We start from the raw sequence: 20,657 nt of genomic DNA on the forward strand, positions 1-20,657 counted from the left end.
GAACCGAATCGGTCTGATTTGGTTCGGTTCGGTTTGATCGGTTTCGATTTTTAATATTTTTTACTTTTTTACTCTTTATTTTTAGTATTTTAAAATTTAATTAAAATATTTTAATTTTAATATAATTTAATTTCTCTATATTATTGAAAAAATATATTATTATACCTAATCGGTTCGGTTTTTTCGGTTTTTTTCTGATCAAAACCGAACCAAATCGAAATAACCGGAATTTCTGAAATTTAAAACCGAACCGAACTGAAATATATAAAAAACTGAACTAAATTTTCAAATCGGTTCGGTTCGGTCGGTTTTTTCGGTTTGAACCGGATTCTGCTCAGCCCTAGCAGGATCCATGGCTGTGCATTTTGGTTATATATTTAAATTTCATGGAAAAATATGTTAGGCAATGGGCTGTATTGAAGCAAGAAGCATAAAAATTTAAAAATTAAAAATAAAGAAAAATCTCAATCATTTTGATCTTTATAATTTAAGACATTTACGTTTCAGTCCTTATATTTTATTAATTATTATAATCCTATTTAATTTTATAGAAAAGAAGCATTCAAAACATTTACTTTATTTAAAATGACTATAAATAAAACGTTAATAAAAAAAAATTATTTTTTTTAATGTCTGAATAAAAATTATACAATGAAAAAAATAGTATTTTTCATTGAACTCCAAAGCTGCAAATCTAAAACCTACAGTTGACAATAATAGAACTTGTATCAGTGAATCCTGTGATTAATATTTCATATATATACTGAATCATAACCTGAATCTGCCCCTCTGCTGATCTAACCCAGCCATTTTAAAATCTGAAAAAAGAGAAACTCACCTTACAATTTACAAGCCATCACTAACTCTATGATACCATGGAGAGAAAAAATGTTACAGGTCCGGTCCTACTCGTAACAGCCTACAGATTCCCTTCCTAATTTCACTGCTTTGGCATGAAAGGGGAAAAAATCCAGATACCGACAATTGCCAGCACCCTCCCCACAAAAAATGATCCGATCATATGAAATATAGGGTTGCCACGGCGTCGACACTTCTCTTCAAGATACAGCCACAATATTATACAGACCGGAGGCTCTGTCTACCATGTCAGTATTACATTCCAAGCATGTCTCCACACACACACCTTATATAATCCACCAAGACAATTTAGTTCAGCTCAGCTTGTCTGAAGTATGATTCAACCGACTGCAACTCCCATTTTCCTCACAAGAGTGATTCACAGTAGATGATGGGACTGCAATAAATCCATTTGCCTTGACAGATTCAGGAGGGCCCTCTACTGAGAATGGGATACTTGTTGGCTCAGAGTTTTTGATAGGTGATGTTTCAGAAATCCCCTCTTGAAGGAGTTCCATGCGCTTTAAAGATGGCACATCACCCTTACAATATCTACGCCACATGTTCCGGTATGTGGACTCTAGACCAAGTGCGAAGTTGGGTCCATCACAGACAGGAGACTTTAACATAAGATCCCTAAGACTCGTTCTCAAGTTTGCAAGAGCTGGTATATCCAAAGCAAGCTGCAAAGCCAACCGGACATATTCATCCTCATCTTTGGCAACCAGATGTCCCAGCCCTGCATGACAGTTGGTTCACATTAACCTAAGAGGCTACATGAAACCACACCCAAAATAGCAGTTTAAAGAAAAGGTAAAACAATGGAAAATGATACTGGTTAGTATACCCATGTGTATACCGGCAATAGAGTGCATATCATGGCTCCATTTCTAACCTTTTATTCAAAATGGCAGTTAGATTTTTTCCAATTTTAGATCATGTAAGCATAAGCAGTAGAATGTACATAATGCCAACACCAACAACAATTTTGAAAGACATTAAAGGTTGAAAAGGTCGCTCACCAACTTTGCTGAGGAGACTCACACCAACATTATGAGCATGTACTGCACCACCCATAGTTACACATGGAACTCCCATGTATAGAGATTCACATGTTGTCGTTGTTCCAGCATATGGAAATGTATCCAAACTACACACAGAAAATAAAGGAGCCATGGAGAAGATTGACATGATGCACCAGATCGCACATAAAATAAAGCACATTCAGAATTTTATTCATCAACCATGCATGACTGGGACAAGTATCTCACAGGCAGCATATACACCACTCAGAACTAACTCAATACAGTAAGCTAAGCAACCTCATATAGGACAAAAATAACAAACATCAGCCTTGGGTTCCTAGCCGCATCAATGACCCTCTGTTCTCAAAAACCTAAGTTGAAGAATTTAATAAAAAAAAACTGACTTTTGGAATTGCAGAATATCCTAATTGCTTCTGCATCTTAGATCCTAGGGATGCGCATCAAGTTGGAGCAAGTGTAACAGCAACAAGCTTGTGAGCGGTTATTCATGTCACTAGTAATTGACAATAATTTTTTTACCAGTTTAACTTGCAGGTGGCTACTCTAACTAAGCATGCGATCCATGCGCAGAGAATGTATGGATTGTTAATTGTTTATTTGCTAAATACAAGAAGCCATCCTCTCCCTTCACCGCTTCTCATTCTATACTCTCACTCTTCATTCTTGCTTATTCCTGCTAAAGTCCTCAGCTCAGATCTCATATGCCTCTTACCAATTCTGCCTTCTCATTCTACTTCTAAGTCTTCAACAAGCATACATTCTTGCTTATTGATGCTGAAATACTCAGCAGATGTACAATTGTTGTTAATTCTGTTTCTTATATATATATATATATTATTCCTCATCTGTAGACTTAAAAATTAAAATGTTCATTTTGAATACCATTTTGGCCCATTGAAATCACAACAATATAAAGAAATTAGGAAATTATCAGAGTCAAAACCCAACACCCCCACCCCCAAAAAATAAATAAATAATCCACCTTAATTAGGTAAACGTCTCCTTATACATATTCATTTCATGCCAGCTGAATAACTACTCATTAGAACTTAGAAGTGCCAAGAAATAACATGACGCAGATAGAATTATGTCATTCACACTCCTTAAGAAAAAAGTACTTGTATATTGTTTTCAGCCTTAGTTAATATGATATTAGGACTCCTCTCCCGTTTTTCAGCCTCTAATGCAGATTATACACAAAACATAAAAAGCATGGTTTAGGACATTTTAGGTTCAAAATATGTTGTTTCCTGATTGGATGTTTATCACCTCCCACTGGAAATGAATTTTTCTGCTACAGACATTTTCTATAACCTTTTTAAGACTTGAGTTTAACAACTTCACAGTCGAGAAAGAAGGATATCAACTCCATGAACACGTAGGACAAATGAGATGAGGGAAATCCCAGCTGTACGGATAAACAGGGTACACATCAAATGATCACAGAAATGAAAAACACCGTACCACAGTAGACTTCTTCATAACAATTGTCAGAAAGGAAAGAAAAGGGACAAAAAAGAGCTGACCAACAAAAAGATTAGAGCTCAATAACTTACCTAATGTCCATGAGAGAATATGCTTGCATATGATCATGGTTAAGAAGAATTAGAGGTAAAAGATCAATTCGCAATGATTCTAATCCCAGCTCCTCCAATGTTGAAAGGAATCTCTGTCTAACACTATCACAACAAAATGGCTTGCATTTAACCACAAGGCGAGAGTTTGGTACTGCAGAGAGTATCCTAGCCCAAACTTGTAGTACCTTCGGAGTTATCTTAGGGAGGGAGGAGAGGGAGAGGGAGAGAGAAAGAGAAAGAGAGAAATTGTAAAATGGTAAAAAGAAAGATCAAGTAACACATACTAATAATTTGAACAAATATGTCTTCTCTTAAAATTGACAAATATACAAACCTAATCAATACCTTTGCCAGATTATTAAAGCTACCAAATGTAATGAAGCCATTAGCAAGTGCAGGAGCTGAACAAACAGGCCCAGCTTCTGGGGATGGTGTATAACAAAGGAAGCATTCGGGTAGACGAACCAACTCCTCCACATGCCTGCCATTAGATAAGATCATAAGAATAGCACATGAACATCTAAGAATAAACTAAGGTAAGAACTTAGACAAAAAAAAAAGGTAAGAAACAATATCACTTGAAAATGCCAATCGGAAAAAGCAAAAGAAGGAGCTACTTTTGCTTTGTATCTGGAGGGTCTGCCTGTGAATCAGTGATTCTATAATCAATGGTAGGCAAACCAGTTGTGTTTGGGTAGCCAATCCAAGTTACCTAAATTAGAAGTAAAGCAAAATAAGGTCAGAGATGAACTGCATTTGGTTATGTTCAAACACACAGATCCTTAACATGAACACAATGCATACCATTTTATTATTGTGCACATATTTTATGATAAGATTTCATAAGAAAAATTCCAAGAGGATAAATATGGGACATAGATGGCCAAAATGTCTCAGGTACTTGATGTGCTGAGACTCCAGCTACTAATCATTTTCTTTTAAGGGCTTCTTTAATTTTTCACTTGTATTTTCTGGTGCATTTTAGTCTGTATGTGTCCATATTGTTTCTAGCTCTTCTTCAAAGTTCATATAAAATCATGTGAAAACATCAAAATGCCCCTAAGTGATTACCCACTAAAGAATCTTCCCATGCATGGTTACCAAAATGCCCCTTACTGTTTACTCATTTCAAGTTCTACAAACTTCTCATGCATGGTTACTCATTAAAGAAAGCAAGAGTGCAGTAAGCCAACAATTCATTCAGGAAAGCCTTGAAAAGCCAAAATGATTCAAATCAAAGCTTTTGAAGTACACTAACTCTCATATGGATTGCAATATGATTGGATATGGAAATAAATGATTATAATATTGTAGCTGCTTAAAAAGAAAATAATACTCAGTAAATTATAGGGGCAAACACTGTTAACAGTTAACTTAAATGGAAAGAAATAGAACCTCAAGAAAAACACCTAAAGAAAAATAACCTGAAGCGTACCTGGACAGGTGCTGGTCGGCATGCCATCATTCCCAATTTATTGTTAGCTGTATGTCCAGTAAGTTCTACCAATATGTCAACTTTATCTTCTCTAACCATGCTTGCCACTTTTTTTTCATCAATTCCATATATATCCTTCCATAAACCACCCTTTTTCAAGACTTTCTCCTTAAACCTATTAGTCTTTGCATCAGCCTGTGATTCATAAGAAATGTAAATCCAGAATGTGAAAAAGGTCAAATGTGAAATGTCACTTGATATATCAGTGTGGCATATATAAACACACAACTGAATAGTCTAGAATGAATAATATGATATTAAAAGATCATGGCAATGATAATTATGACAATGTCAGAAACAGTTTAGACTTTAGAGGAACTCTGTGAAGATGTAGAGAGGATGTAATTGTATAAAAAATTAAAAAAATAATTTGACTCTTTGCAAATAAAGCCAATAATGATTGACAACATTGCTGCCAAGGGATGTACAAGACCAGTGGATGAACAGTAACAGCAATAGCAACAGCAGAAGTGATAGAGTTGATAAATGACAAGGTTAGAATAAAAGCATATGCCACAGCAGCACCCACATTACCTTTTCAATGCATTTGGGGAAAGACACAAAATACGATCACTTATTGCAACACCCAATCAATCAAATGAACAGGAAAGACTGGAGAGCAGCAAAAGTAGAAACAAAGATATAGAGTCAGGCAATGAAGTCATGTAAGGTAAAATGTTTTCATTTAATCATATCAACATAATGACTAGTTATTTTGTGAAAACGGCAACATTGTGGCACCGCAATGAAATAATTAGGTATCACATACAATGTTCCTAACCCCTTATTGAAACTTCATGTATACCCATTACAGCTGCTTTTTAGCCCTTTAAAGCAAGATCATTGATTAGATAAATATTAGCACAACGGCATAAATAGGACTACCTAGCACCATGTTCAAGATTTTATTAAACAGTTATTGTATTAGACAATTTTAAATGTTACCTTCACAACTGCTGAATAAACCACCACCTTGTAATTTGCATAGTCATGATATACCAGGGGGGCCTCAATGAAATAAGACACAGAATGGGTAAAATAGTCTGGAGATACATATCCAATCACAAGTGGCCTTTCTGGATCCTTTGGATTGTCCCATGAAGTGTACTGTGAATATAACCTCATAAAGCGCCTACCCCACTCCCTGCAAGTAGCATGTAGGCATTTCAATTCAGATGAAGCCTCACCAAAGCCTAAACCAATATTTTCTTAGAGCCATAAAGCTGTTAGTATAGAAATGCAAATATATATAGTAAAAAATGATTAACAAGTGGTATCAGATTATCCTTTTCATTTGCAAATAAGCATCAAAGAAGAAAAGGGATAATAGCAGGAAACTTGAAGAAGTTGAAAGACGAATATCCAGAAGAATATAATTTATAAAGACAAAGTGTCAACATTTTAATCAACAATCAGTTTGATGGACCAACTAGAATTAAGTTATTTGTTTTTTTTCTAATGTGAAATTGAAGCAGGCATCCAATTGGGCATAGCAAAAAATCATCATTTTCAAAGAGAATTCCAATAGATGTCTTCCTCACATGCTTCAACTTGCATATTTTTTCATCAAACATCAAATCTTGCAAGGTCAAATGGAATTTTATTCTAGGCTCAGGAATCCTCCAACAAGTAATCTATGCATATTCTAAAGCATGTATTACATGGCCACACTATGAAGTTCACAAGAATGACAACTAGCAAAAAATTAATAGCTGTATAAGAGGATGGACTCATAATGTTGCATTTTATGTCCAAAAAGAAAAAGAACTAAAAGAAGGGGTGGAAGGGAGACGGGGGGAAGCATGCCCCATTTATCCAAATTATGTGACACCTGTGAGCCTCAAAAAGCTTATCATCATGTCCTTCATCTATGTAGTTCATTGCAAGCAACCGATTCTGCAAAAGTGAGTTCATAAAAAAAAAATATGAGACAGCATTGATACAGAAGAGAAGATATGTCAACCATCAAACATATAACAGTATTAGCAATCTAGCATACAGAAAAAGGAGGGGACACTGTTTCAATCTTTTGGTGTCATTTGTGACAACATTTAAGATGTATTCAGCCAACAAATTTTTCATAGGTGACTGAACATGTGAAAGAAACATTATTTCATTGACTGAGCCACTTAATGTTTCATGTCCTTGAAGAAAGCTACTCAAAAGGGAGAAAGAGACAATGGGATATATTCTACTGTTTAAGCCATTTGACAAATGTTAACACTCTTACATTAAAAATCTAATCTACTGAATCATAAGTCCATGCAAAAACTTCCCTTGCCCTTTCTCCTAAGTGATTTCTGGAAATTGAAAGCACCTTGGTTAAACCAGAAAAAAAGGGGGCTGAATGCTGATTCTTAAGTTTTACTTGACATTAAAGGTTATAAGTTCTATATTCAGATTTTAACTTGCTGGGCAAACTTCTCGAAAATAGCATTGTTCTTGTCAGATAAAATACTACACACGTACATGTTGAATTCCTAAAATACTACACATGTACATGTTAAACCATATGAGGTATTTTTCTGGTCCGATTAAGGAGTACAAGGGATCCAATTATAATAACTAAACAGAAAGAAGTAAATAACATTCTCTAGAGCAAGTTTGTAGGCTGCAGTACCTGGCCTGCATTGCGAGAATCAGGATCTATCTTAAGGCATTGCTCATAAGCATTAATGGCCATAGCTATATTTCCTGCATCTCTGTAAAGGACCCCTGCATATAGAGGATTTACAGAATGACATTCAGGAAAAGAAGAAGAGGGATAGACATAAGACATTGTTTCAGTCCAGAAAACTTAAAATCAGTTGAATAAGAAAAGAATAAAGTAAATCAACAGTAATTGAGAACAACAAGAGAAATATCAAACATAACAAAGAAACAGTACGCAAAGTGTAATTATTCAGTGCGTATATGCGAGTGCATCTGTGAGAAAGAGAGAGGAGGAGAGTCAGAGAGTGCAAATAAAATAAAAACCTAGGTTATTATATGCTTCAGCATAAGTGGGATTCGCCATGATGGCCTTCTCAATCATGCTTGCAGCAGCATCCATTTTACCCTAACAAATAGCAAGATATCATCAGCAAACATTGCAGGTCTAAGGTCCTTTTAAATTACTAACAAAAAAACTCCAAGTTGAACCTGGACTGTGTAGACTACACCAAGGTTGTTCAACGACTGAGAGAAGTTTGGCTTGATTGATAAAGCCATCTGCAGAAACAATAAGAAATTATGATACCCATGACAAACTCAAGATTAAAACCTAAAATCCTACACCAGCATCATGAGCTACCTGATAACACTCCACAGCTTTATCAAGGTTGTCTCGGTCTTTGTATATTACTCCTAAATTGTTGCAAGCCTCGGCACAGTGAGGATTGAAGTGGAAAGCAAGCTCATAAAACACAATTGCCTGCAAATAGAAATTGTCTACTGAAAAGATGAACAATCTAAAGCCATCTAAAAAATAAAACTGACTAAAGTTTGTTACCATGTGACTTTTTGAATCAGTTACAAAGAAGTTACGAGTTCACTATCATTTGTAGCAGCTACAAATTAATTAATCCTCAGTCCTCACTGTACAATGTGTACATGTGCACAAAAACATTCTCAGTGCAAATTATTCATCACATACCATATCAAACTTCAGCATTTCACCATATGCAACACCAAGATTATACATGGCATCAGCATAGTGCCAATTGTAATACAAAGCCTTCTTGTAATATGCAATACCTTGATTGATGTCTCCCTCCAATTTAACCTGAATACTGAATCCAAAATCAGTCAAAGTAAAACCGAAAAAAAAATGTGCAAAAATCCCAATAAAGGGATTTTTATCAAGTATGGTAAAAAGGTATTCTATAACAATGATTGAGCAAAGACCATATGCTCAAGTACCTCATTAACACAACCAACAAAAGATAGAGTGAATAAGTCCTAAAGGAATTTTCTAAAAATAACATAGTGACTGAAATAATAGATAGAAGAAATTTGCAGAACAAGAGTAATCAATAGGATGGAAAAGCCACCTTTGTTCCTAAATCTGTCAAAGCAATTGCCATATTATTCTTTGCAATCTCAAAGTTTGGTGACACAGCTAGACACCTGAAACAGCATAACAGTAGGGCATCAGCATAAGCAGAGACCACGAAAGATACACCTTAGATAAAGGCCTGGTAGAAAGGATAGGTTGCTAACTGGAGGCTACCTCTCATAACAGGCAATAGCTGACTCCAAATCACCTCGGTTTTTGTAGATTACACCCATATTGCAATAAGCTTCAGCATACATGGGCCTCTCCAATGCAGCCTTCTCATAGCAATTAAGGGCAGTGTCATATTGCATCATTTCAGAATACACAACACCAAGGTTATAATATGCAGGCTGCATGTAAGAAGTAAGCGTGTAAAAAATATAAATCCATATGACATAAGCAACACAAAAAAAAAAAAAAAAAGAAAAAAACTAAAAGCAAAAAGTTACTTTTGTGGAAATGGGAAAGATATAATTTACCGCATAATGTGGATCTATTCTAAGAGCTTCATAATACTTCTGTATTCCCTCCTGTGTATTGCCAGATAGCTTTAAGCTTGTACCAAGATCTGTTAAGACAATGGCTAAGCATTCTGCAGCTGGTTTGTATGAAGGATCTGCTCTCAGAGCCTTCTGATATGACTACAACAAGTAAAGTTAATCAAGTCTTAAATAACTAAAAGCAAGGCAAATTCCAGTACTATATATTATCATTTTTATTTCACCCTCAATACAACAAACAACACAAATTTAAAAATATATAAATATTATATACATAATATGCATAAGCAAACAGGTTATGGGTCATAAAAACGAAAATAGAGGCAAAAGGAATCATGTTAGATATGCTGGAAGAAACAAGTTTTCTTATCACATACAAAAAATTGCAACCTTCATATAGAACTAACTCAGAGACATCTGTGCGAACTAATTTACAATAGTATGAAACAACACCATCTTAACTGCCTATATTTTTTCCCTACTGAACACGAATAAATTGTCACAAAATACCTCAGCAGCCTCTACCAGCCGACCCTCATCTTTGAACAACATACCACAATGCGTGAGGGCACATGCGTTCTGTGGGTCCATCCTGACTGCCTCAGCAAAACTATCAAAAGCAAGCCTTCCCATGTTCTGCATCTGCAGGCATATGCCCTTTCCAATGTGAGCTTCAACGTTTCCACTATCTTTCTCCAAGACACACTCATAAATAGCAAGAGCATCAACAAATTTGTTTCTGGAACGAAGAATGTTGGCATAGGAGAGATCATCCTTCCCTTCAAAAACCTTCAATGGTGCAGTTATACCAACAGGAGAGCCACTTGCACTAGGAGAAGGCTGTGACCCTTTCAAGAAACCATTATCTCCAATAGATCCCTGCTCTCTCCCATTTCCATTATTTTTCTCAGTCCACGCCATCTGGAAATATCAAAATTCTCGCTTTCCTATATCAACATACACATTGGACTAAACCTCAAGAAAGCATTACAAAGATAACTAATATAGTATATAAATAGAATAAAAAGCATAACAGAACAAACGAAATGAGAAGTTCTCTTTGCATCATTTGAAGGCATTGGAGCACGCACTTGAAAACCCTAAATATGACATAAAATAATTGAAGTAACTCCCACTCTGAGAAAAGCTATGTTCTTGAACCCATATCACTTTATATAAAGCAAAACCCTAATGAAGAAAAATATAATATCACATCACATAAGAAGCTCCAAAACCCAGTAAAACCCATCATCACCAGTAAAAACGAAAGATTAGGGATTTGCACAAAATGGGATCCCATTTTGTGCAATCTCATATATATAAACAGTAAGAAGAAGAAGGGAAAAAGACACAAAAAAAAAAACTGAAAATACATGGGGCAAAAAGAGAGGAAATTAGAGATTTGATACTCACATTCAAAGCAGAGAAGCCAGCGAGAGATTATGAAACAACAGAATTGCTTGGCGGACTATGAACTCTGTTTAGAGTGGGAGCATGATAAGCAGGGCGAGGAGCGTAGGACCGCAGGTTAAGCGTGGCGCGAGTGCAAAACAGAGTCCAGAAAGGAGGTAAATTGGCGAGCAAATATGAGTCCAATGCAGAAAAGGCAGATGTGTCCGACCCAGTAAGCGTTCGTCTCCGACACAGCTAAATGTTTGATGTGTCCCAAAACCCACGAAAGGAAAGAGAAGGAAAGAAAGAGCAGCTGCTGTCGGTCCAAGCCACGGTTTGGTTTTGGGTCAGGATTTATATCATTTTTTTCCAAAAAAAAAAATATATTTTAAAAAAATATATATATAATTGAAACCATTAACAATTTATGAATTTTTTGGCTAAATTTACAAGAAAAATAGAAAATTGCAAAAATTTCAACTTTAGATTTTTCAAATTCATTTAATACATTAGCATCAAAATATATCTAGTAGTGCAACAATTTCCCTCTCATTCATTTAAAGAAAAATAATCTAAATGAATTCTAATAATTTTATATATAATTTCATTTAATTTAAAAAATAAAACTTTATAAGTTAAAAATAAATAATTTTTTAAATAAAAAATTAATTAAATTTTCCTGAAATTTTTAATTTCACATAAAAAGTTTATAAATTCAAATCAAATTTGAAATCTTAAAAACGTTTGTTTTTAGTATCTCTATTTTAACATTTATTTAAATAGTGTATTTTAAAAATATAATTTTAAATTTAACTATTTATTTAAATGAAACTTAAAAAAATAGAATAGAATTTCGAGTAATCGTTTAAGTAGTCGTGTAAGTTTAAATGGAAAATAAAGTTTCTTTCTTATTATTCATTTTTCTTTTATTCTCTAATGACGTCTAACCACTTTTCTGCTATAGTGCAACTTGTTTCTGTCACTCATATCTGTACATATGAATGTGTCAAAACTCTCTCCATGTCAGATGGTCATTTAATTTTTGTGAGTTGATTTGGCCGGCTCTCTTATCTCTTGTCACGTCACTATACTAGATTTCTTTCGAATGGGCTCGTGCGTATGGCCAGACTTGCTTTGCGTTACCAGACTAGGATCCGCAGTCTGATGAGCCTTGAGTAAGTGTTCTTTTTCCAGAGTCCGGCCTTGACTCCAAATATAGAAAGTTCGGCGGTGATTGATTTTAATATTTTTTTTTAAATGGATTATTTTAATGTTTATAAATCAATTTAGTTAAATATTTTATTACATTATGTTAATCTAATTTTAAACCCCACGAACTATTTACATTAATTTTAATTTATTTAAAAATATTTATATTAAATGAGTTAATTATGTTATATTCTAAAAATTAAAAAGTAATTTTGATTTTATATTTATTTTAAAATAAATTTTATTTTATAATATGATGGAAACATGTTTTGGTAATATTATAGTAAAAAAAATAACATAATTTATTATTTGAAATGATTAATACATTTTTACTTATTTTAATAACATATATACTTATTTTTAGATGTTTATCAGCTTGCATGTGATAAGTATGAGGTTAATGTTGATTTATAATTTCTATTAAAAAATACTTTTTAAAAATATGATAATTAAATAATGTTACAATTGATTGAAAAAAAATTAATATATTTTCATTGTAAAAACGTTTAAAGTGATACTTTTTTGAAAAACTCTTTTTCCATGAAAATCAATATCAATCTTCCAAAGCCTGCTTAATTTTGGTTCAATAATTTTTAATTAATAGATTTTTTTTTCAATGTAAAAAAAAAATATATAGATTGGTAAGTTGGGGCATCTTATCTATGGAGAGACAATGATATATTCAGCTTATAAGTTAATTTATTATTCAACGTGTTTCTCTTAGTACTTTGCTTATAAACTAACTTGTAAGTTTTCAAAATACATTTTCTTATTTATTTATAATATTTTTTAGCTTTATAAGTAAAAAAAATTGAAGGTTGATGGTCGTTGGGTCTCTAGCATTTGTGCTGAGGTAGAGAAAAAGACAGATCTAAGATCCATTAGAACTCACCAATTAGGCCGATCCATCAACACACCATCCTACCCGCGACTAAAGTAGGCTAGGCTAACCGAGAGTCCAGACTCTTTCATACACATTAAAACCCTTTTAGACATACCCTTTTAGACCAAACTCTTTCATACACATTAAAACCCTACTTTCTTTGGATCTCAGCCCATCAAAAGTTATTAGACTCGGTTGAGTATTTGTTATTCGATAGATATAGAATTATATACTGAATTATTTGAGTAATATGAAATATGAAGATGAAATAGTTAATGGTTGAAATAAACTCTAAAATTACCATTATTCTAATGAAAACTGATTTTTATTATAATAATATTTAATGTCATTAGCTAATATGTTTTTATTAACAAAAATAAATAAATAAAAATACACATTAAAACTCTACTTTCTTTGGATCTCAACCCATCAAAAGTTATTAGACTCGGTTGAGTATTTGTTATTCGATAGATATAAACTTGTATACTGAATTATTTGAGTTTTGAGTAATATGAAATATGAAGATAAAATAGTTAATGATTGAAATAAACTCTAAAATTAGCATTATTCTAATGGAAACCGATTTTCATTATAATAATATTTAATGTAATTAGCTATTATATTTTTATTGACAAAAATAAATAAACTGTGTTGCAAATAAACCGGTTAATTTAATTATAATTTGATGATGTTACTCAATTTTCAAATTCAGCTAGAGTATATATTGATTTACAAGGTTGGATTATCACGCTCTAAACGATCATCTCATATATATATAAAGAAATAAATTGAAAAAAATTAGCTTTTCATTTTGTTACTTATATATAGTAAACAGATCAGATGATTTAATGAAGTAAATAATTTATTATATTGCCATTATTTAATTTTAAAATTTTATTATATATCATATTTAATATTTTTTAATAATTTTAATAATAAATGTGTTTATAAATTAATTATTGTGTACTTATCAATTACTTATAAACATTTTAATTAAACACATAATTTTTTAGAATTTTTAAATGCTTATATAAATTTTAAATAACTTTTAAGCATTTAGTATTTATAAATTAATTTTTATAAATTAAGCTAAATACCCTCATTATTTAATAAACAAATTGTTAAATAGTAAGTGCAATACAATAATTTTTTTTTAGATAAAATGAGATTATAAGTTAATCTACAGGTATTAAAAATGAAAAATCTAATCCATTTTTAACTTATTAGTTCAATTTATAAGTTCAAAATATATTATTGTTAAAGTTTATAAACAGATTTGTCTATCTTATATATTTGATTCAAATTTATTATTTTCTAGAAAATAAATTTCCTAAAAAAATAACTTAATTAGGTGAGATGTCTCCCTTAAGAAATAAATACTTTCAATTTTACAGAAAGTCAAATATTAAATTAATTAAATTAATAAAATAACAATTTGAATTTAAATAAAATTAAAATATTTTATAAATTAATAATTACTATTGAACCAACCGAAAATAAAATAAAATGTATGTCATACTATTAAGGGAGATTTATAATTTAGTCTCTGGATATTGTCATTATTAACAAGTTAGTCTCTGTATTTTTAGAAATCTATTAAAACGTCCTTATGTTTTATTTCCGTCAACGAAATAGTCATTCCGTCTATTTTTGCCGTTAAAAATATAGTAAAAAACCAAATTACCCCCTTCTTTTCCTCCTCCTCCTCCCTTTTTTTCTTCATCAATTCTTCCTCTTTCTTCTGCTTCTTCTTTTGCTTCTTCTTCTACTTCTTCTTTTGCTTCTTCTTCTTCTTCTTCTTCTTCTTCTTCTTCTTCTTCTTCTTCTTCTCCTTCATCATCTTCTTTTTCTTCTCCTTCATCATCTTCTTTTTCTTCTTCTTCTTCTCCTTCATCATCATCATCATCTTCTTCCTTTTTAAGGAGGAGAAGGAGAAGGAGGAGAGGAGGAGGAGGAGGAGGAAGAGGAGGAGGAGGAGGAGGGACTATTTCGTTGACGGAAAAAAACGATAAGGACATTTTAATAGATGTGAGAAAAGATAGGGACTATTTCGTTGACAAAAAGAAACGATAAGGACATTTTAATAGATATGAAAAAAGATAAGGACGTTTTGATAGATTTATAAAAATATAGGGAGGGACGATTTCGTTGACAGAAAGAAACGATGATGATGGACTATTTCGTTGATGGAAAGAAAAGATAAGGACGTTTTAATAGATATGATAAAAGATAGGTACTATTTCATTGACAGAAAGAAACGATAAGGACGTTTTAATAGATATGAAAAAAGATAGAAACGTTTTAATAGATTTTTGAAAATGTAGGGACTGACTTGTTAATAATAGCAATATCCAATGACTAAATAAGAGGTTTTATTTGAGGGTAAAATTAGTTTTTAAAAATTTTCTCTCTCCTCCTTTATCTAATTTTAATGGAAAAGAGGACGGAAGGACTATTTCGTTGATGTAAATAAAACATAGGGACGTTTTAATAGGTTTCTAAACATATAGGGGCTGACTTGTTAATAATGGCAATATCCAGGGACTAAATTATAAATCTCCCTACCATTAATTAATTATTAAAGGATATACATTGTTTGTAATAATAATAATAAAAGGAACTTGTATTACTATTGTAATACCCGGCTCGAGTCCGGCCTCGGAATTCCTGTCGTCTGGTGGAATCTCGGGTGTCGGAACCCTCGAGAAGGGTAAGACATATGTTTTCAGGTGTGTTTTAAAGAGGTTTTGAATGTTTTTACGTGTGAAAGGAAATGAGTTTTGAAAGAAAAGCAATAAGGGAAAATGCAAAGGTTCGGCCGCCGAAGGTCACTTTCGGCCGCCGAACATTGCATGGTTTCGGATTCACGTTCGGCTGCCGAAGGTGGTCTGGCCAGCCACCTATTTAAGGGCCAAAGGTCGGTGGAAGGAGGATATTTCTCCTCCACTTGCAGCCAGAGGTGAGTTCCAGCCTCTCCCAAGTTGACTTTCATGTTTTCCATGTTTTTCACCAAATCTTTCAAGGGTTTTAAGAGTTGTGGTGTGTTTTGAAGGTTTTGAGCAAAAATAGCAAGTTTGGAAGTTTGGAGTTTTGAAAGAGGTTTTCTTCAGATCTCCACGTTAGGATCACTCATCCTCAAGTTCTTAAGGAGGTAAGGGTGGATCCTGAACTTCTTTGGTGATTTTTCAAGGTTTTATGAAAGGGTGAGGGGTAGTATGCATGATTAGGTTTAGGTGAGGTTTTTTGGTGGTCTTTGATGTTCAAGCATGTTTAAGTGTTATGTGCTATGTTTGTTTGGGGTTTTAGGATAGTTTGAGACCCCTTTGTGCATATATATGTGTATGTGCTAGTTGGGAGTAGTTGATATTCATGTTGTAGGTTTTTGGGCAAAGTTTGCATGAAACAGAGCAGGGTTCTGCCCATCGGGCAAAACCAGGTTCGGCCGCCGAAGGAAGGTTCGGCCACCGAACCCCTTGTGGAGGCAGTTTCGGCTGCCAAAGCTTGCCCCCAAAGCTTGGGACTTTCGTCTCTGGAGGCAAGGTTCGGCCGCCGAAAGTGCTGCCAAAGGTTGAGTTTCGTCTCTGGACGAGACTTTCAACTGCCGAAGGTGCCGCCGAACATGCATGAGTTTCGTCTCTGGAGAGGGGTTTCGGCCGCCGAACCTGCCGCCGAAAGTGCCCTGTCCAGCTTTCTTTTGCATGTTTTCTGTGATTGTTTGGGGATCATTTAGAGGGTTTTTGGGGAGTTTCTTAGAGATGGTCTTGAGTTAGTTTGGTCCCTCATTTGTGTAGGAACGGACCAGAGGAATCAGGGAAGTCAGCAGTGAGCACGGTTTCAGAACCTGCAGAGTTAGTACAGAGTCAGCCAGAGGTGAGTGAAACTTCTCTTTTCAGACTTAAACTGCTTTGAGCATATATCATGCATCATAATGAGTCTAGTAGGATGATTGCATTAGTTTCACGAATATGATGCATTGCATAATACGATGCGTATGAGGCTGTGGATAGACCAAGGCGACTCCAATAGCCCAAACTCTGTTATAAGACCTGGCCGGGCCAGGCAGCCATCTGTAGGTAAGACCTGATTAGATCAGGCAGCAGAGATAGTAAGACCTGGCTGGGCCAGGCAGGCAGAGTGTAAGACCTGGCCGGGCCAGGCAGACGGAGGTTGTAAGACCTGGCTAGGTCAGGCATCCTTGAGTGGGATTGTTGGTGGTCATGTCTGATCCCTGAGATGATGTGATGTAGTGCATTCCATGAGATCATGTTTTCAACTCATGTTTTATAGTTCTGCTCATTGGGCTTGTATAGCTCATTCCTCTTGTAATACCCGGCTAGACTCCGATACCGGAATTCCTACCGTCCGGTGGGATCTCGGATGTCGGAGACCTCTAGGAGGGTAAAATCATGTTTTTGTAAAATGTTTTCATGTTTTTAATGGTTTTAAGTATGAAATTAAATGAGTGTTTGCATGAAAAGTCCTTGGAGGAAAACCCAGGTTCGGCCGCCGAAAGACAAGTTCGGCCGCCGAACATGCATGCGTTTTGGAGGCACGTTAGGCCCCCGAAAGCATGAGTGAGGGAAGTCCAGGTTCGGCCGCCGAACCTCATGTTCGGCCGCCGAACATGGCATGCATGCGGAGGCACATTCGGCCCCCGAACATGGTCTGGCCAGCCACTATAAAAGGGTCCCTTAGCCGAAAACGGGCGAGCTTTTTCCCCCATTTTCGGCCAAGGTGAGTCTCCGCCGCCCCTCACCCATCTTTGGCGTCTTTCCTCTAAATCTTTCAAGATTTTCACTTGTTTTCACTTGGTTTTGAAGATTTAAGCTTTTGAAACAAGTTTTGGAGCTTTGGGAACTCAGGAGCTCATTTTCGTGGATCTCCAAGTTTAGGTCGTCTCCCTCTCGATCTTCAAGAGGTAAGAACCGATCTTAAGCTCCATATGTGTTTTAAATAAGTTTTATGCAAGATCTATGGGTAGAAATGCATGTTAGGTTATATGTTGAGTTTATGGGTTATTTTGATGATTTGAGCAATGTATGTTGATTTTTGTGTGTTTGAAGTGTTGTAGTTGGGGTATATGATAGTTTGAGACCCCTAGGTGTAATGTATGTGAAGTATGCATGTTGTAGAACAAGATTATGCATGATGGGAGGTTTTGGGAGGCAAGAGGTTTGTTTGAACCAAGTTTCTGCCCTTCTGGCAGAAACCAGGTTCGGCCGCCGAAGGGAGTTTCGGCCGCCGAACCCCCTTTGTGGAGGCAGCATTCGGCTGCCGAAGTAGCCCCCGAAAAGAGACTTTCGTCTCTGTCTGGGACTTTCAGCCGCCGAAGGTGCCGCCGAAAGTGCCTGACTTTCGGATCTGTCCAGGACTTTCGGCCGCTGAACCTGCCGCCGAAAGTGCCCTGTTCAGCCATTTCATGCATATTTCTATGTGATTATTTCATGATGTTTTAGGGGGTTTTTGGGGAGTAGTTTATAGTTATGTTCAGGTGTGTTTGGTCCCTCATTTGAGTCCACCTGTGTAGGTTCGGACCCGAGGAACCGAGGACCCCAGCAGTGAGTTCAGCTGCTTCGGTGTTGTCAGAGTCAGCCAGAGGTGAGTGGAACTAAACTTAATCTTTTAAATTAAATGTTTTATCATGTTTCATGCATCATGATTATGCAATAGGGTGATTGCATTAGTTCCACGAATATGCCGCATTGCATCATATGTTGTTGATGTGGGTGAATGTTGGATGACCCAATTAGTCCATGACAGGAAGACCAGGACCCCATTCTACGGCCTGGCACGGAAATGAAAGACCAGGACCCCATTCTACGGCCTGGCACGATTGTGGACTCGAAGACCAGGAGCCCAGAGGAGGCCCTGGAATAATGGTAAGTAATGTATGTATGACAGGAAGACCAGGACCCCATGCTACGGCCTGGCACTATGTTAGCTTGGACTAATTGGTGACAAGTTCACCCAACCCTTATGTGAATTGTTTGTGTTATGATGCATTCCATTTGAGCATAGTGTTAATGTATTTTACTAGCTCTACTCACTGGGCTTTTAGCTCACCCCTCTCCCTTTACCCCCAGGCTTGCAGGTACAGTATAGTGCGGGAGTCCGGATAGAGTAAAGAAGTCATGCTTATGTAATAGCTAGAAATGGACATGATCAAATTGTAATGTAAAAGTACAGTATAGTTATGTAATGAGGTTTTATGGATGTTAGTGTGTGCTTGACTATAGATTGTTGTATCCCTTTTAACACATGATCTTAGAGATTTTTATGATGTTTATGTAAACCAACTCAACGAATGTTATACCACCCATTGGGGGTACAGATGAGGTCCCATAGAGGGATCAATGTTATGTTAATATTATACACAGGTTGAGTATTGGTTGATGAGTATGGAAAGAAAAGTTTTAATTTTTATGCATGTTGTTGATCATGTATGGGATTATACAGGTTCACAGGTTTTATGTCAGGCTTGCTACGGGTCCCGGCGGCCTTAAGTCGACCCGGATCCTAGCGCTGGTAGCGGTCCGATTTTCGGGGCGTTACACCTCTCCCCTATCCCCCAGATTTGCAGGTTCAGAGTCCAGAGGGAGTCCAGCAGGGTTTGGAAGAAGAAAAGTGATGTAATAGCTAGTATGGACATGAAATTGTATAAAGAGATAGTGTACAGTGTATAGACTTGTGCTTGACTTAGAGAGTTGTAATCCCTTGTTGTATATACATGGTCAGTTTCTGTATGTATGTTTCCTTTATTGATGATGTATATGAGAAAACCAGGCTTAACACTATGAGTTGATAGACCAGATATAGTGCATGCACAGGTTAAGCCCTGGAGGAAAGACAAGTTTTACTGGTTTAACAGAAAATGTATGCTCATGTATGGGATTTCACAGGTACACAGACAGTATAGCAAGCTTACTACGGGTCCCGGCGACCTTAAGTCGATCTGGATCCTAGTGCCGGTAGCAGTTCGATTTTCGGGCTGTTACAGATTGGTATCAGAGCCCTAGGTTCACATGGTCGGACCTATCGAGCTAGAGTTGGGCTCATAGAGGTTTAGTGGGTCAAGCACAATAGGAAAACATGTCCACTAGGATAGGATGTTAGTCCTGTCTATCTGATGATGTGCAATGTCATGCTGCATGTGTTGTTTTCCTCTATGTGTTGCTTATGTGCGCTGTTATGTGTTGTTTCCAGAGAGAGGTAAGATGCGAGGAACTCGTCGATCCGCGAGATTGACTGGAGTCCCACCTGAGAGTGAGGGTACAGCTGCTCGTCCTCCTGCATTGCCAAGGGCAAGGACTCATAGGTCAAGCAAGGAGGGAACGTCAAGAGACCCTCGAAGGTCTTCTGACGAAAGCAAAAGAGGAATAGGCAGAGGGGGAAGATCAGAAGAAGAGAGAGTTGCTGTGGAGGAAGCTCAGAGTAGAGATGTAAGTATGGGTATAGGAAGGTCAGAAGAAGGTAGGGGGGAGTCCCAGGGAGGCGCAAAGGCCTCTGGGTTTGGCTATCCACCTTTTCCACAGGGCCCAGGGTATCCGATGGGAGGCACGTCGGATTACTCCAGCTTTGCCCCATATCCACCCTACATGCCCTATATGCCCTATCCTTCCTTTTATCCACCATATCATATGTATCCACCCCCACCTTTTCAT

General features: G+C 35.9%; 1 protein-coding gene across 2 annotated transcripts; it reads right to left on the minus strand.

The window, feature by feature from the left end:
* Positions 1-652: 652 nt before the first annotated feature.
* Positions 653-11,235, minus strand: LOC110622405 (probable UDP-N-acetylglucosamine--peptide N-acetylglucosaminyltransferase SPINDLY). 2 transcript variants are annotated; one of them, XM_021766895.2, is made up of 18 exons: positions 10,926-11,235; positions 10,023-10,459; positions 9,492-9,653; positions 9,187-9,362; positions 9,008-9,083; positions 8,611-8,739; positions 8,269-8,388; positions 8,118-8,186; positions 7,953-8,034; positions 7,597-7,691; positions 6,808-6,872; positions 5,922-6,120; positions 4,917-5,111; positions 4,099-4,193; positions 3,827-3,962; positions 3,461-3,678; positions 1,881-2,008; positions 653-1,597 (listed from the first exon to the last, which is right to left on the minus strand). In XM_021766895.2, the coding sequence occupies exons 2-18, from the start codon at positions 10,431-10,433 to the stop codon at positions 1,173-1,175; spliced, it is 2,781 nt and encodes a 926-aa protein (XP_021622587.1). In that variant the 5' UTR covers positions 10,434-10,459; positions 10,926-11,235; the 3' UTR covers positions 653-1,172. The 2 variants fall into 2 exon arrangements, with proteins under 2 accessions (XP_021622587.1, XP_021622588.1); XM_021766896.2 differs by having other exon boundaries at positions 10,023-10,433; positions 10,926-11,227.
* Positions 11,236-20,657: the final 9,422 nt, after the last annotated feature.

This window comes from Manihot esculenta, chromosome 9 (genome assembly GCF_001659605.2).
Source record: "Manihot esculenta cultivar AM560-2 chromosome 9, M.esculenta_v8, whole genome shotgun sequence".
NCBI classification, from domain to species: Eukaryota; Viridiplantae; Streptophyta; class Magnoliopsida; order Malpighiales; family Euphorbiaceae; genus Manihot; species Manihot esculenta.

Coding starts and splice junctions, on each gene's coding strand:
- LOC110622405 (XM_021766895.2), bottom strand. CDS start 10,433: ATGGCGTGGACTGAGAAAAATAATGGAAATGGGAGAGAGCAGGGATCT. Junction 8,389..8,610: donor AAATGCTGAAGTTTGATATG/GTATGTGATGAA, acceptor TTCTATTTGCAG/GCAATTGTGTTTTATGAGCT. Junction 5,112..5,921: donor TTTATTCAGCAGTTGTGAAG/GTAACATTTAAA, acceptor TATGAATCACAG/GCTGATGCAAAGACTAATAG.